This window comes from Ictalurus furcatus, chromosome 13, assembly GCF_023375685.1.
Source record: "Ictalurus furcatus strain D&B chromosome 13, Billie_1.0, whole genome shotgun sequence".
NCBI classification, from domain to species: Eukaryota; Metazoa; Chordata; class Actinopteri; order Siluriformes; family Ictaluridae; genus Ictalurus; species Ictalurus furcatus.
The window spans coordinates 19,919,200-19,936,990 of record NC_071267.1 but is presented as its reverse complement, the minus strand read 5'-3'; the positions used below and the strand labels follow the sequence as shown (position 1 = coordinate 19,936,990).

The 17,791-nt window shown below is 38.7% G+C and overlaps 1 protein-coding gene across 1 annotated transcript; it reads left to right on the top strand.

The window, feature by feature from the left end:
* Positions 1–1,351: 1,351 nt before the first annotated feature.
* On the top strand, positions 1,352–16,478 carry msh2 (mutS homolog 2 (E. coli)). The gene is made up of 16 exons (XM_053640353.1): positions 1,352–1,566; positions 3,872–4,026; positions 6,055–6,342; positions 6,466–6,612; positions 7,023–7,172; positions 8,115–8,248; positions 9,630–9,829; positions 10,149–10,258; positions 10,355–10,478; positions 11,404–11,554; positions 11,646–11,743; positions 11,826–12,071; positions 14,011–14,215; positions 14,402–14,649; positions 15,851–16,020; positions 16,161–16,478. Exons 1-16 carry the CDS (start codon positions 1,359–1,361, stop codon positions 16,341–16,343), a joined length of 2,817 nt encoding a protein of 938 aa, XP_053496328.1. The 5' UTR covers positions 1,352–1,358; the 3' UTR covers positions 16,344–16,478.
* Positions 16,479–17,791: the final 1,313 nt, after the last annotated feature.

Sequence of the window (17,791 nt, the reverse complement as noted above, 5' to 3'; positions counted from 1 at the left end):
TTTTAATGTGTGTAACTACAAAATTTACTAATGTTTGGATATGTTAATCAGGTATAATCTGGTATGTATACCCAACAGTTAAGAATTACTTGTGGGAAGCATTGTCTAAATTCATAGTACACTTGTTGATCAAGTTATAAGTGTGTATTGAGTTAGAAGAATTCTGTGTCTTACTAAACAGTAGGCCTAATTGTTTTCTGCGTCAATCCATACCTCTGCACAGCAAGCATAATCTAAAACTATAAAACACTTCTAACTGGTGGTTTTCTAAGTGTGTACATTAAGTGCTTTGTGTTTGTCTAAAGCAGCTTCACTCTATGGCAGTGAATTAAGAACCTTGTGGTTGTCTAAAGCAGCTTCACTAGTATGTATAATTCGGACCCTCTGCAGACTGTCTCAATTTATTGTTTCAATAAAGTTCATTTACTTTTTGACATCTACAAACCCTCCGTCTCTGAAGTTTTTTGACTTAGGCTGGAAAGATTGTTTTCCTCGACACCGTCTGTATAAAGATATGGATCCTATTTATATTTCAGCAAATCCACAAGTATCTCAGGTCATTCCTGTGGGAAGAAAATATATATCTATATTATGGGAAGGTCTGCGATGGATTGGCACCCTGTCCAGGGTGTACCCTGCCTTGTGCCCGATGCTTCCTGTGATAGGCTCCAGGTTCCCCGTAACCCTGAAGAAAAGGATAAGCGGTATAGAACAGTGGTTTTCAAAGTGGGGGCCGCCAGGGGGCCTCAACAATTTGGTGTGAAAGATAAATTCTCACTCTCAAACAACCACACACACACACACACACAATCAATTCCTAATGTAATGTAATGTAAAGATGTGAGATGTAATTATTAATTTTAAAAAAAGGGATATATATTCAGAAGTCTGTATTTTGAATGTGTTTTAAAGACATCTTGCAAAAGGGGGGCCTCGGTCAAATGTTAATGACATTTGGGGGGCCTTGCCCTGGAAAAGTTTGGGAACCACTGGTATAGAAGATGGATGGATGGATTATGGGAAGGGGGTTGTAGGTGGATTTGCTGAAAAGTAAATAGGATCCATATCTTTATACAGACACCATCAGGCATACATTATTAAACACAATGTCCCAAATATACAGTACCAGTCGCTACAGAAACATATCATTGGAATTTATATAACATAGTATACAATTGTGCTTATAATATAACACTAGAAATTCTTTTATTGTAATCAAAGCAACTAAAAACAAATTAAATATGCTTAATATACAGAGAATCTGTAATAAGGTTTTAGTTGCCGGGTCACTGCAGGAAACGTGACATTGTGATGACGTGTTTCCGGTTCTCGTGCTGTCGGTGGCGGGAGATTCCAGCATGGCCGTGCAACCAAAACAGAACTTGTCCATGGACAGTGTGTCCGAAACCGGGTTTCTAAACTTTTATTTTTCCATGCCGGAAAAACCGGACACTACAGTGAGGATATTTGATCGCAGTGATTATTACACCGTGCACGGAAAAGATGCTGCCTTTGCTGCAAAAGAAGTTTTCAAGACGAATGGCGTTATTAAGATGCTCGGTGCGGGTAGGTATAGTTAGCTAGCGGTCAAGGCTAAGCTGGGTAGAGAAATGTAAGTCTTAACGATGACTTTACTTAAGTAACTTCCCGAAAGTTTCCCCGCAAACATATTCACATGATCTGTTTTGTTTTTGTCTAAAGCTCATTATGAGTGTGTTTATGTAGGTGATTAGCTCATTTAGCCGGCGCCGGCTAGACTTTTAGCTCTCAAAATGGTAATAGTTAGCAGGATATACACTATGGCCAAAAGTATGTGGACACCTGACCATCAAACCCATTTGTTGGCCTTCCCCAGAGTGTTGCCTGAAAGTTGGGAGCACACAATACATAAAAAGTAGCATTGCACCTTCCCTTTACTGGATCTATTGTCTGGTATGACAATACCTCTGTACACAAAGCGAGCTCCATGAAGACATGGTGTGGAAGAACTGGAATAGCCTGCACAGAACCCTGACCTCAACCCCATGAACACATTCCGGATGAACTGGAACACTGACTGCATCCCAGACTTCCTCGTCCAACATCAGTGCCTGAACTCATTACGGTGACCTAGCTACTATAACCTTATTACAATTTCTCTGTATATAACCCTATTACATTTACAGTATTTGGTAGATGCCCTTATCCAGCGCGACTTACATTTATTGCATTTATACAGCCGAGCAATTAAGGGTTAAGGGCCTTGCCCAGTGGTAGCTTGGCTGGTGCTTGAACTCCTGACTTTCTGATCAGTAACCCAGAGCCTTCAACCACTGAGGCACGACTGCCAATCTCGACCTGCTACTTTCAGACTGTAGCTTTTTAAAATACAAGCTACTCATAGTTTGAAGTAGTTAAGCTACAGTCAAGATACCCTTTAAAAAATGTACATGTACATCTTTAGATACACTGCAAGATTTTCCAAATATGTGAAGTTATGCATGATGCAAGCTCTGCAGGACATAATAAGATAATGCGGAGAGTGGAACAGCTCCTCAGAAAGTCTGCCTCGAGGATATGGGTGGAGCTGATTATCCCCACGGCATCAACCTTCATCAAACCTGATTTAATCATGGGGAAGGAACGTTTAGTGATAATCATGGATGTCTCATAGTGGCCGCACATAGAATGGAGGAGACCTGGAAGATCAAGGTTGAGAAGTACGGTTCCCCGTCTAACATCGACGCCATTCGTGCCTGGAAGGACACTCCCATTGATATTAAGCACTCATCATCCTGTCAAGTAGGGGTTCTCTATATCAGGAGTTGGCCTGCGAGCACTGGGATTGACAAAAAGAGATTTGGCCGATGTATGTCTGCTGACAATAGCAGGATCGTTGAAATGCTACGATCTCTATAAAAGAGAAACAAACTAAAGCGTTTGAGTTAACTAAAGGTATTCTCATTGAAATTATGACCTGCCTAAAGTAGTGATTATCTTATATGGCGAAGCCACTAACCACCTCTATAGGGGTGTCTCAAGTCACAAAGGACCTACTGTCACCAAGGACAGAGGCTTGATAACGTGATGTAAAATAACAGACTACATTGAAGCTATTAAACATTTTTTTAGTATGGCATGATTGTGAATCAGGTTATGAATAACTATAATTTTGCATAAAGGAATGAATCACAATTTAAAAATAATTCACAGCAGTTATGAATTTATAATGTGCACATTAGACTACATATCAATTTAACATGACGATTGTGTTCACCTCTATATGTGTCCTTAAATTTGCGCTTGAACTCTTGGATGTTGTGTTATCATTGGCGTATTGGACAAAGTATTTTAATCTTTGGTTTGCAAAGGTTACATATAAAGGTGTATGGTTGTAATCGGTAATTGGTTTTCTCATTTTCTTATCCATCGTGGATCATATGTATGAGGGTGTCGAACTTGAATAATTCATACTTCTATAGGCCAATAATAATACATGCAACTATTTTCTCTTACTGCTCCCTTAAACAAGATGTTGAGGAATACAATCAGGTTATACCATTTAATATCATCTCGCCACCACTTTGCCACCTCATGTCTAAAATCCTGGAATTGCCACTGACCCAGATCATTTGCACTGCTAAAATATTTGTTTATATTTAAGTTGATATTATTTTCATGGTTTTGTCAAGAACGTATGCTGGATAAGTTCAAGGTGCCCCCCGAAATAGTTATTTTTTTATGTGAAGTAGTCGATGCATACCTATATACCCTACAGTTGGGTTCCTGCATATATTTGAATTGTTCTCCCATGTCCTTATGTTTTACATTGTTGGAGATGTTTGCTGTGGTCTGTAGTGTTAATCCTGAACTCCGGTTGTGTGAAATGCAGGCAGCAGGAGGCTAGAGAGTGTGGTGCTCAGTAAGATGAACTTCGAGGCGTTCGTGAGAGACCTGCTGCTGGTCAGGCAGTACCGTGTGGAGGTGTACAGGAATAAGGCCGGGGGCAAGAGCAGCAAAGATCACGACTGGCAGATAGCCTACAAGGTAAAGTTACACTGAAGTTCATCCAGATACTTGGGCAACTTTTATTATCTCCATGCCAGATCCCTATCTCCCTGCAGATTTCCCACTGAAGCTCAGCAGGGTTTGAGCCTGGCCAGTACCTGGATGGGAAACCTCCTGGGAAAAACTACGGTTCTGCTGGAAGTGGTATTAGTGAGGCCAGCAGGGGGTGCTGAACCTGTGGTCTGTGTGGGTCCTAATGCCCCAGTATAGTGATGGGGACACTACACTGTAAAAACGGCACCAACTTTTGGATGAGACATTAAACTGAGGTCTTGACACTCTCTGGTCATTAAAATTCCCAGGACCCTTCTTGTAAAGAGTAGGGGTATGACCCTGGTGTCCCGACGAAATTCCCCCGTTGGCCCTTATCTATCATGGCCCCCTAATAATCTCCAGCTCTGAATTGGCTACATCACAGTCTCCTCTCCACTAATAGTTGGTGTGTGCTGGGCGTTCTGGTGCACAATGGCTGCCATCGCATCGTCAAGGTGGATGCTACACGCTAGTGGTGGTTGAGGAGCCCCCCCCACCCACCCGTACTATGTAAAGAGCTTTGAGAGTCTAGAAAAGCGCTATATAAACGTAACTGTAACTAACCTATCCACCTTCAGTACAGTTTTCTACTGGTATGTGAACCATTTTGCCATGTAACCTTACATTTAGTCTCGGTCAGGATTATATACACTCTGCAGATACAGTACTATTGATAGATACTGTGTAGATATGCAACACTTGTAGCACGTCTCCTTACACATGCATATTTTGTCAATTCTGAAATTTATTTCATAGTCAGATCTGTAACCTGTGATCGGTGTACAGTTTGTCTATTTTCACATCACTGAAGCCAGGCTCAGCCAAATCTACAGATGTATAGACATCTGAAGCCACCAGTTCAAATGGCGAAGTATCAGAGTGCACATAATACTCGGAACGAATGCAAAGACTGACAAAAAGCAATGGAAAATAAACAAAGGTACTTTAATTAAAAAAGTAGCAGATCATAATCAGTTTGCTTATGATTCCCCAGCTAACAAGCAAATTATTTTACAAGAATGTCAGCGTAGTGATGATACAATTAAAGTTTTTTGTTTTAGAGGTCAACTGATCCCGATAACTGAGTTGGGCGGTATCAACCGCTAGTTTTGAAAATTTATTCTGAATGAAAACTTAACACTCAAGGTAAAATATTGCTGAACTTTGTTACAAAAATAAACAGTACTGCCTGTACCATGAAAATGTACTGTACTCTTTTTAAATGAAATAAATATATAAATATTCATATGTGTGTGTGTATGTGTGTGTGTGTATATGTGTGTGTATATATATATATATATATATATATATATATATATATATATATATATATATATATATATATACACACACACACATATAACTATTAATAAATGTTAAATAAAATGAAAGATATACATCCAAATTGAACAAAAGAGTAACACTCCAAATAACAAAAATAGGGACATCCAAATTGAATCAAAAACACTTCAAATAACACAAAATTAGTCAGTGATAATTTATATTTTACCTCTAGATGCTGCTCTCATACTGTATAATGACAGCGGATCCTTCTCAGCCGCTTCGCAACGGACAATCGTTCCAGCAAACGGTTATCGGTGCCAATTGATCTGTTTTTTCCGGTTTCTGTTTTTTTTCCTCTATTCTGTTTTATGAATTTCACACTTGATTATTTTACCTCCGGTTTGGCACGATTAACCATTTCAATCTCTCACACTTACTCTTCTTCTTTGCAGTAATGAATTGTAGTACATTTGTTCCAGTTACACGTAAAACAGTAATTAACAAATCCATAGTTTCATTGTTTTACACACTTAAAATGTGTATAGTTACATTTAGGGTGATGCTGGGTTTATCGGCTACTGTTATGTAAATGTATTGTGGACAATTTAAGTACCTCGGCTTCTTCTTTAGGTTTTTTTTTTGTGACTGTTCACTCTGTTCTATTTCCATGTTTCTGGATGTGTGTTTTAGGCGTCTCCGGGAAATTTGACCCAGTTTGAAGAGGTTCTGTTTGGTAGCGGAGGAGGTTTAGGGGAAGGGGCTGCTGGAGTGGTGGGGATCCGTGTTGGAACAGGAAGTGATGGACAACGTGTCGTGGGTGTTGGATATGTTGATAGCATACTCCGAAAGCTCGGTGTCTGCGAGTTTCCAGATAACGACCAGTTCTCCAATCTGGAAGCTCTCCTGGTGCAGATCGGCCCCAAAGAGTGTGTGCTTCCTGCCGGAGATACTGTGGGAGATCTGGGTAAACTCAGACAGGTATCTACAGTGGGAATCTTTGATTTTGTTTGTGACAGTGACATTGTGTGAGCGACTCCCACAGCTGATATGTTGCTGTTTTTTTTTCTGTTTTTTTTTTCTTTTTGTTTGTTCATGCTTCAGGTGGTGCAACGTGGAGGCATTCTACTTTCAGACAGGAAGAAGGCAGAGTTTACAACCAAAGACATAGTTCAGGATCTGAACCGTTTACTGAAGGCTCGTAAGGGAGAGACAGTGTCTAGCGCTGCACTCCCAGAGATGGAGAAACAGGTTAGTGGTGTAGACATTTTAACTTTTGAACACAAGAGTCTCAGGAATAAGCACTGTTTATATGCCAGACAAGGTGGGCTTTTCACTTTCAGTAGTAGGAAAAAACAGAGTTTATGTTTAGTTTTGCTAAAATGTTACAACCAAAATTAGAATTTTGAACAGTTACTTGTTCCTTCTCAGTAGACAGGTGATTAGTAAATAAAAATGCAATAAGTAAATAATACTAAAAAGTACAATGATCTGTATTTTTCCCTATTGGATGTGCTGATGAATAGGCCGTTTTTTGGTTTGGTTTGTTTTGTTTTTCACACTTTATCAAGATCCTGAAATTTCAGCACTGCCAAGTCATAGATAAAAACAAGAAATGATATAAAGCTTATCTTTATGTGGGGGTTGTTTTCCCCCCGCAGATTGCTGTGTCCTGTTTGGCTGCTGTTATAAAGTATCTGGAGCTTCTTTCTGATGAGGCCAACTTCAGTTCATTCAAAATGACCACGTTTGACCTCAGCCAGTACATGCGGCTCGACAACGCCGCTGTGCAGGCGCTCAACCTCTTCCAGGTGAACGTATTAATAATATATTCATGTATAATATATGAATTGGTACTTTTGAAGCTAATGTACGTTTGCCTGTGTACACTGTTCAATTAGGACTAACTGTCTTATTCCTTACTATCTTGTCATATTCATGTTACCTCTCTGTGCTGTTAAATATTTGCTTTTTGCTTATTCTTTACTGTTCTTATTTGTAGTAATGTAGTAATTAATTTGACACTGTGTGAACACCTTACCCAAGTGTGCATCCTAGTACTACATTAACAAAGTGCCTGTGAAAAATTTGCCTTCCTCTTCTGTTGATTTTATGCCTCGGAACCACTGCAAAGGCAAACAATCTCTACATTCTCAGAGCTAAACCAGTATTTATTTTATCTTTATTACTGAGGACAATAAATCTAATCTAGATAGCAATCTAGGCTAGATAGTTTGCTGATCCTATCTACTAACTGATAAGAGTGTTGTTATGGTCACGTTAGGGGCTTTTTCTGACCCAACAATAAACTAGTGAGAAAGCACCTTTAGTCTCTAGATGAAAAAAATATTCTTTGCCATCCACTTCTCAGTGATTGTCTTAAATATTAAAGCTCCAATCATCTGCATTTCCAAAGTATTACTTTTAGAGAGTGTATTTTGAAACGCATTTGGTTTTGTTTGATGATTTTTGGCCGTTTTGATGAAATTAAAAGAGATGGTGGAATATCCTATATAAACCCAACTTCAGTTTTAAAACAAATGTGTGCTAGGTTTTATCTTCAATCTTGTAATTGTAAAATTCAATCCATTTATTGTACACTATTTGTCCTTTATTGTATCGTTGCTGTGTTTTGTCCGTTTCTTAATGCTTTTGATAGGTCCATATGTACATGGCCTCTTGACGTCCCAAGAGATATGACCAGTATGTGAATAAGGTTAATAACTTCGGCTCATTAGATTTTTGTCCCCTAGGCTTCCTCTGATGATCCAACAGGTACACACTCCCTGGCAGGACTTTTGAACAAGTGTCGAACACCTCAGGGCCAGCGCCTGGTCAGCCAGTGGCTTAAACAGCCTCTGATGGACAAAAACAAGATCGAGGAAAGGTGAGAGCATTTTACCAGGTGTGATCCATCCTTCATTTATGAATGAATAAACAAGGATAAAAATCTCACTTTAGATTGGACAGGTTTATAATTTCCTGATTTAGAGAACTGAGTGGAGCGTCAGTATTACTGAATCAGAACTAGACGTGAGTATGACCTGGCATGAGTCTCAGCTATGGGCTGTAGTTAAAGTGTAATCAGCTCTTAATGAAGGAGCAAACCTCTTCAATCAGTCCTGCTGTTTGCTTATTTCGGACAATGCTGTGGTGGTGAGTTACTTCCACCTTGTGTTCATAAATGGTTTTACATTCCTGAAACGTCAGTCATGATTAGGGCTGAAATATGATCATGATTTTATATCTGTGAATCTAGTGACTGACTCTGCACAGTCTCATTGTGTTTAGCATTTTAAATGTACTGTAACTTAATAAGTCCTTGAGTATTTAAAGGAATAATTGTTATTACTGTAGACAGCCATATAGACAGTTAAAACATCTTGATGGGATACTTATGATTAATGCCCCAGAAGATTAAATAACAAAATCTAATGTCAGGAAATGGGCATACTTTATCAAACCACACCAGTGTAGTTGATTCTGTTTAATTTATTAAAAAGGCCCAAAATTGTCATCATGATTAATAGATCTGTTTAAAAATACACACACAGAGAAATTTTGCAAGGTTTGAAGACATCCTTTCCAGGACAGATTAAGATTTTTAAAAAGAGATAAACATTTTATTTATTTGTTTTATTATTATTTTTAAAGAGTTTTATTTTTTTTTATTAAGAGTTATTAATGTATTGCTATTAGCCTATCCTCTCTCTCAGCTTGGGCTAAAATGTCTAGCTTTATTGTAGAACAGCTGAACATGCTTACAGGCGAACACTGACCTCCAAGTTCAGTACATGTTTCTGCATTGTATTAACAAGGAATGAGCGCTGATCCTTGGCTTCATAGTGTTGAGTTTTGTGACATTACTGGGATTTAAAACCTTTGTGCCAGAAGTGAAAATCATTTCTGCACTTGTATTTTGTCTCCTGTTTGCAAAACATTCTTTGCCTAGTTGAAACAAGTGATATATATATTTACATTTACAGTATTTGGCAAATGGCCTTATCCAGAGGGGATTACCAAAGTGCTTTGTACATCAAAAACAGATCCTCAAGTCAGGGTCTAAGAATACCATCAAGCTTAAACCCTGTTAGAGAGGAGATGGTACGAGTCGGTACAGCAACAAAAACTGTACAAGTTGAGAATCTTGATGCATGTCTTCCTATACACAGTATAATTCATGTACCGCTACTTACGCAAAACTAAACGTAAACATATACCGTCCTGTGCCGTTTGATGTAAATTGGTAAACTCTTTGTCTGACTCAGGCTAGACCTTGTGGAGAGTTTTGTGGAGGACTCTGAGCTGAGACAGAGCTGCCAGGAGGACCTGCTGCGTCGGGTGCCTGACCTGAATCGCCTGGCTAAAAAATTCCAGCGGCAAAACGCGAACCTGCAGGACTGTTATCGTGTATACCAGGCTGTGGGTCAGCTGCCGGCGCTGGTGCAGGCCCTAGAGAGACATGCTGGTACGACCCCAAGCCGCTTTTATCCAGTATTATAGTCACACGAAGATGTCTTAAAACATTACTTTGTCAATGATATTTGGTATAGTGTTCTTACATCGAATGTTTATCATAGTCCAGGATATTTTATATAGATTTGGAATAATTTAAGTAACCCACTCCTCAGGTTTTTATCTTGTGTAAGTAGATGTGACTACTAGCGTATTTTAAAAATTCAGTAATCTTTGTTTAACCACCTTTTAGTAGTTAAAATTTGTATTGGAGATTTATGCATTTATACGTTTAAAAAACAACATTCTCCTTCCTTTCGCACCACTGACAGGCAAACATCAAGTCCTGCTGAATGCAGCATTCATTACACCTCTCAATGACCTTGTCTCTGACTTCTCCAAGTTTCAGGAGATGATTGAAACTACGCTGGACATGAACCAGGTCAGCTAGTTTTGTCCTATATCTCCACTGTCCTGTACAAGGTCTTTTTGTTCCCTCATGATTATTCTGTTAATGCTATTTGTGGTCCATTTATAGATTGAGCACCATGAATTTCTGGTAAAACCCTCCTTTGACCCCACACTGAGTGAACTGAGGGAGAGCATGGACCAGCTGGAGAAAAGCATGCAGGCAGCTCTAAACAGTGCGGCCCGAGAGCTTAGTAAGAAGGATTTGTGTGCCTTTTGGATAAAGATGTTTTGTTTAAAACCTTTTTTTTTTGCCTTCTCTTCTTGGCTACTAGACTAGTACTAGACTAGTACTCAAAGAATTCTATATAAACTCATTATGTAAACATAATTTGCAGATTTTCAAGTCTTGTTTCAAATAACCAAATTGATATTCTTTGATCTGACGGAAAACAAGAGTAACTTTATAGTCTGTTTAAGTATGAATCTGTGGCATGGTGCTATCTACAGGCTGTTTATTAAGCATGAATGATAAGTAGTTTGTAGGCTTGCAGTAAAAGCTGGGTGCAGAGCCAAGTGAAAATAAAGTAAATTAAAAGTTAGAATACAACAAAAACACAAATTCATACTAAAAGATACTATGATTTAACAAGGTGCCAGTATTTAGGTGTCTGCCCATGGCATCCTATTAGGCACCTAATAATCCTAATAATTAAAAAAAAGCCACTACGATATACTCACTGCACATATAGTCAATAGAAAGCCATTGAGTCTATAAAATAGACAGTATAATGGGGTTAAATTTATTATGTTTAACTAAACTTTCATGATAACCATCACGAAGAAATGTAATTTTGTGTTCCTAAATCCAGCTCAGCTGGCTTTATTTTTCTGCAGTTTAAGGTATAAATATGTAGAGTGGCTCTACTGTTAATGTAGCAGCATAAAATTAAAAGCTTGTTAGTATTCAAATGCATCTAAATGCCACATTTTTTCAATGCCTATTTATAGCTCTCAGTATTATTCTGCTATGCAAAATGAGTTCACAAATGCGTTTTTAATGCGTGTTTAAGTACTCGACTGCAAATGATTCAGAATGCCTTTCACTATGTATTTTTTTACACATTTGTAAAAACAAATGCCTTGTTGCAAAATAGTCTTTTTTTTTTTGTGCTGTAGGTTTGGATGCAGGTAAGACAATAAAGCTGGAATCCAATGCACAGATAGGATACTTCTTCCGTGTCACCTGCAAAGAGGAGAAAACCCTGCGCAACAATAAGAAGTTCACGACCTTGGATGTGCAGAAGAACGGAGTGCGCTTCACCAACAGGTGAGAGGATAATCCTGATAGACATCAGTGTGATAGCATGACCTGCTTTTAGTGTGTGATAACAGAAAGCTGATGCTTTACTGCTTTGCAGTAAGCTGAGCTCATTGAATGAGGAGTACACCAAAAGCAGGGAAGAGTATGAGGAGGCTCAGAACGCCATTGTAAAAGAGATCATCAGCATCGCTGCTGGTAAGGAGCATCTCCGTCTTTAAGGCCTTTGATTAGTCTGAATTAGCACTGACGGTCATGTACTGATGTATTTGGTCTATAGGCTATGTAGACCCACTGCAGACACTGAATGACGTGATCGCACAGCTGGATGCAGTGGTGAGCTTTTCAGTCGTATCCCATGCTGCCCCTGTGCCCTATGTGAGGCCTAGAATACTGGAGAAGGGTACCGGCAGGTTAGTCCTGAAGGGAGCGCGTCATCCTTGTGTAGAAGCCCAGGACGATGTGGCCTTCATCCCCAATGATGTGACCTTCACTAAAGGAAAGGAGATGTTCCACATCATTACAGGTACACTGCTGTCCACTTTTGTTGGAAAATTCAATTTCATGGTTATTTGGAGCTGAAGAGTAGGAGCAGCAGGCCATTACAGGGGTTGTGACATTACATAATTCTTCCAAACATATCAAAGGCTTATAAAGGCTTTATAAGGCACAAAGAAGTATGGATTAAAGTCACCATAATGGATTTCTATTATATATTTCAGTGCCTTTATTCCAGTGTAACTACAATCTGTATGCATGAATGATTCACTTCAGGTGACGTGAACACATGGGATTTAGGGGAGTAGTTACAGATGTAACTAAACGTTATAAATGTAACGTTATAAATGTAATAAATGTACTTTCTGTGTTTTGTATATTATATATTGTATACTCTTGATTTGTTTCAGTACATCAGTTATAGTACTCCTTAATCTTCAATCAGAGCACTGTAATATAAAGTCTTACAGTTAAAGCAGAGGTCAGATCAAATGCCAGTTACTTTCACTTTACGCCGCCTTTATATAGACGAACTTTGACCTGTGCAATCACAGGCCCCAGACTTGTGACCCAGTAGAAACCAAGAAAACAGGGCTGTGGTCTCTTTGGTCCGTTGACAACAAAAAAGGAGCTTGTAATTACTAAGAAGACGATTTCCTTGCTTGGTGCAGATCTGGGGGAAATATAGCTGTTTCATCCACTGACAAATGCTAGTGCTGTATCGCTTTTTGTGGTACAACTCTATTTTTCTCTCTGCCTGCTATGATCTTCTTGTTAGCAGTTCTGGACTCTTTCATACAGGGGTGTGTAGGGAAAAATGGGGATTTTACAGGCCACAGCCCAATGCTATCTAAAACAAAATAATATAACAATATAATATAACAACAAAACAGTCCCCTGACTTAAAACCCATATAAAACCTGTGGGGTGAAGTGAAGAGGAGAGTCCACCAGCATGGTCCTCGAAATTTGAAGGATCTGGAGAGATTCTGTATGGAGGAATGATCTCAGATCCCTTTGCCGTGTATTCTCCAACCTCATCAGGCATTATAGGAGAAGACTCAGAGCTGTTATCTTGGCAAAGGGAGGTAGCACTAAGTATTGACTAAATGGTAAATGGTCTGCACTTATATAGTGCTTTTATCCAAAGCGCTTTACACTGTGTCCCATTCACACACACACACTCACACACCAATGGTAGCAGAGCTGTCATGCAAGGCGTTAACTTGCCATTGGGAGTAACTTGGGGTTCAGTGTCTTGCCCAAGGACACTTCGGCATGTGGAGTCATGTGGGCCGGGAATCGAACATCCAACCCTAGTGGACAACCCGCTCTACCACCTGAGCCACAACCGCCCTAGGGTACCAATAATTGTTTGATATTCATGAGAGCAGAGTATTTTTATGAATTATTTTAACAAAAGATTAAACAATAGACCATTTTTCACAGCCTTCTTTGCTCATATTTAGCAAGGGTGCCAATATTAGTAGAGGTGTGAGTGTGTGAGTGTGAGAGTGTGTGTGAGAGTGTGTGTGTGTGTGTGTGTGTGTGTGAGTGTGTGTGTGTGAGTGTGTGTGTGTGAGTGTGTGTGTGTGAGTGTGTGTGTGTGAGTGTGTGTGTGTGAGTGTGTGAGTGAGTGAGTGAGTGAGTGTGTGTGTGTGAGTGAGTGTGAGTGAGTGTGAGTGAGTGTGAGTGAGTGTGAGTGAGTGAGTGAGTGTGAGTGAGTGTGAGTGAGTGAGTGAGTGTGTGTGAGTGAGTGTGTGTGTGTGTGTGAGTGAGTGTGTGTGTGTGTGTGTGAGTGTACATACTGTGTAATGGAGAATCTCCTACGCCTAAACTTTAATCACAAAAAAGTCAACTTCAGTATCAAAAGATATTAGAAGTGTGTATTCACATTCACACTTCATATTTGGTGTACCCTGTCTGCATAACACATTTAACACACTACTTTTCTGCTTGTCCCTGTAGGTCCAAATATGGGTGGGAAATCCACCTACATCCGTCAGGTGGGTGTGATCGTGCTGATGGCGCAGGTCGGCTGCTTTGTGCCATGTGATGAAGCGGAGGTTAGTGTAGTGGACAGTGTGCTGGCCCGTGTTGGTGCAGGGGACAGCCAGATTAAAGGAGTTTCCACATTTATGGCTGAGATGCTCGAGACCGCCGCTATCTTACGGTCAGTATTTATGACCCCTTGGCATTATTATTATTATTATTATTATTATTATTAACCACTTACAGCGCAGTGTTTTACATGTATCCCATTAAAACTTTATAGACTAATAGACGAATATTGAAATTACGTATTGCTATGTTCTTATTGGCAAATGCCTCAACCCTGATCTTCATTTTTAAACCTCAGTTCAGCCACTGAGAACTCTCTGATCATAATTGATGAACTGGGAAGAGGGACTTCCACATATGATGGCTTTGGCTTGGCTTGGGCCATCTCTGAGTACATTGCTACTCGCCTGAAGTCCTTCTGCCTGTTTGCCACTCACTTCCATGAGCTGACTGCTTTAGCACAGCAAGTACCTACCGTGAACAACCTCCATGTCACTGCACTGACCACAGACAACACTCTCACCATGCTCTACAGGGTGAAAACAGGTCAGTCACGTTTGATCGTAGGCCCAAAGGTGAAAGTGGTTTGCGCGGTCATGTTTAATATTGAAATGAAACCTACACTTTATTGATTAAAGCTGGTTTTAGCCTGTGATTACTGCTGTCTTTTTTTCAAGATAACTCCTCACACTGTACTTTATAAAACTTCTGTAACAGACTGTGTAGTGTTCGCCCTGTTAGATTATACTATGAAAAGCCTGTAATGGTAGTCCATTAGCATGTTTTGTTTATAGTTTGCCAGTACCATATTTATGGCTGTCCTGAGTTTCATGTCATCCTATGCCGTTCTTCTATTAGTGTTTTTTTTTTTTGCTTTTACAAAAGCATCAGAGCAGTGCTCACACTCTGAGATTTTAATAAGAACATTTCTGATACTGTCAAATCTTCACTGTCAGATGTGTTTGGTCACAGTAGCACTAAACTGGAAGCTCATCACATTATGTGTTCTAAGGCTGCTGATCTTAGCTCAAGGCGGAAGAATTCTTTTGTATAGTGTGTGCTTTTTGTCTGCGACAGCAAAATCAGGCTGAAAATTGCACAGATTAATCCAGGCCTTAAAGGTATATTAAAAAATTGCAAAAATTGGTATATTAAATAAATGGCATATGTAAATACAGGGTGTCCCAAAAGTCTCCATATGTAGGGGACTGTGTTTGCCAGCACCACATCGGTTGTGCATTCATCAGTGGATGTTCGTGGATGTCCACAGCAGTTCCAGTCTTTTTTTAATTTGTTCATAAGTTTGGCAGTAGTGTCGTGTGTGATGTGCTTGGCATGTTTCCTGTTCAAGTCCATCGCAACCTTGCGACAGCTTCCGGATCGAGCCATGAGAATGATTTCTTCTTTTGTCAAATTTTGTCAAACAATGTATGGAGACTTTTGGGACACCCTGTAGTATTTTATAGTAGTATTTTTACTATTCTTACTGTTCTTGAAAAACGCCTTACAGATAAACAAAAAACAAAGGTGTAACTATAACAGCAAAATATAGAGAATTTGGTGCTTTTGTTGCCATCTAATTCAAATTGTGGAGTTTTTGTATGATTTGTATCAATTCAGTACAAATTATACAGCCCTAATGTATATTGTAAAGGCAATAAATTATCACATGACACATTACAAAATCCTTTTTGTCTTTGACTCATGTATCTTGTGTATTTAATATCTGGATGTGCCTTCTGATCAGGTGTGTGTGACCAGAGCTTTGGGATTCATGTGGCTGAGATGGCTAACTTCCCCAAACATGTCATTGCTTATGCTCGGGAAAAGGCTTTGGAGCTTGAGGAGTTTCAGGATATCTCCGGAGTTGACGAGGATACTGGACCTGAAGCTAAAAAGCGCTGCTTGGAGAGAAACGTGAGACAGAGTGTGCATGTGTTGTTGGGGTTTTTTTTAAATTATTATTATTTTATTGTACATTCTCTGTAATTTCTTCGATGATCTTCAAAACCTCAAACGTATGTCCTGTTTTTTCCCTCTTGTTGATTAACCCATAGGATGGTGAGAAGATCATTGAGGATTTCCTGAGAAAGGTGAAGGCTCTGCCTTTCCAAGACATGACTGATGATGCTATCAAAGCGGAGCTGCACAAATTGAAGGCTGAGGTGGTCTCCCACAACAATGCCTTTGTTAATAAGATAGTTTCACATACTGAGAATGTGAAAACTACATTGGAATAAGGCTTGCTGTGAAATGTTTCACCTTCCATGTGTATAATACTCTAAAAAGAACTTTTTAGTTCTTTCAATTTGTTTCAGATTTGTGTCCTTTTGTGTTTCAGTGTTTTTCCTAGTAAAGATATACTGTATTCTGCCTATTTGTTTTGGTTGCTTCTGTCAAACAGCGTATATACCAGAATGTTCTGGGGTATTTTTATGTGAGGAAGATTTTGGTTGTCTTGGAAGATGGTTTAGTTTATGTTCACTCCAACAGTGCTGCATTGTAGAGAAAAATAAATCAAGGAAATTTTGCCATCTAGTGGGAGAATCATATATCAGTGATTATATATATATATATATATATATATATATATATATATATATATATATATATATATATATATATATATATATATATATATATATACACAGGGTGACCCTGACCAGAATAAGGCAATTACTGAAGATGAATGAATGAAAGTACCCTCTTAATTAATTTGATTCATTTCACAGCATAAGAATCGAACTTTGGAATATTTCTGCAAGGAATTAGATTTTTATAAAGCTAAATTGAAATTTAAGTGGGTTTAACTTTAATTTGAATTCAATCAAAATCTAAAAACAAAATCCAACAAGCAAATTTCACATAGTTGTATTTTGGAAGGAGCGCACACACTCACCATCAGGCACCCAATCATTAGCTGATGATTAGCTGAAATTACTTAATCTATGCTAGTTTACTTAAGTGCTTGGATGTAGCATGTGTAAAAATAAATAAATAAATAAAAATCCAAACTATACTTAAAAAGTGTTGTCAGCTTAAAAAAACTTGATATTCACTTTAAAAATAAACCGTAAAGGTTTTCATATTTATGTAATCCTAATCAAATCATACTGACTGAATTTACAAATATTATTCCATTTTTTTTTCAAAACTTTTTTAAAACACATCTGGGTTTGTGTGGAGATCTGCAAGAATTGGAAATGTATGACGTTTAAAGGCACTCTTTATAATCCAGGAGAAGTATGGACATTCTGAAACATACAGATAGTATAGTTATTCTGTCAATGTAATCTACAGTACACTACTGACTCTAAATACTGTAGTCCCTTATTTTCTGTACTAATGTAGCCTCAGTAATACATTTCTTGTTTCTCGGTTTGTTGTACATGACAAACAATATTAGTACCATAGTTCTGAAAGTTAAAAAAAAAAAGAAAAGTAATCTGGGATAATCATTGAGGTCTTGAGTTATCAAGAAAGAGAAAGGACTCTGTATAGGCCTTATCTTACAATCAGATCATCACTATGTTGGACTACACTTGTTTATTTAAAAACACAGACACTAATGTAAAGTGTCACAACCGCACATACAGTATAATGGTGGCTTTTTGGAGGATTGCACATTTTACTTTATATGTGTCATTGTGTAATGTGCTGGCGGTTGGGTTTCAACTCCCTTTCAGTC

What these genes read in the sequence shown, in the direction of transcription:
- msh2 (XM_053640353.1), top strand. Translation starts at nt 1,359, where the DNA reads ATGGCCGTGCAACCAAAACAGAACTTGTCCATGGACAGTGTGTCCGAA. An exon ending in AAAAACAAGATCGAGGAAAG is followed by an intron (nt 8,249 to 9,629) that starts GTGAGAGCATTT and finishes TGTCTGACTCAG; the next exon opens with GCTAGACCTTGTGGAGAGTT. An exon ending in GATCATCAGCATCGCTGCTG is followed by an intron (nt 11,744 to 11,825) that starts GTAAGGAGCATC and finishes TTTGGTCTATAG; the next exon opens with GCTATGTAGACCCACTGCAG.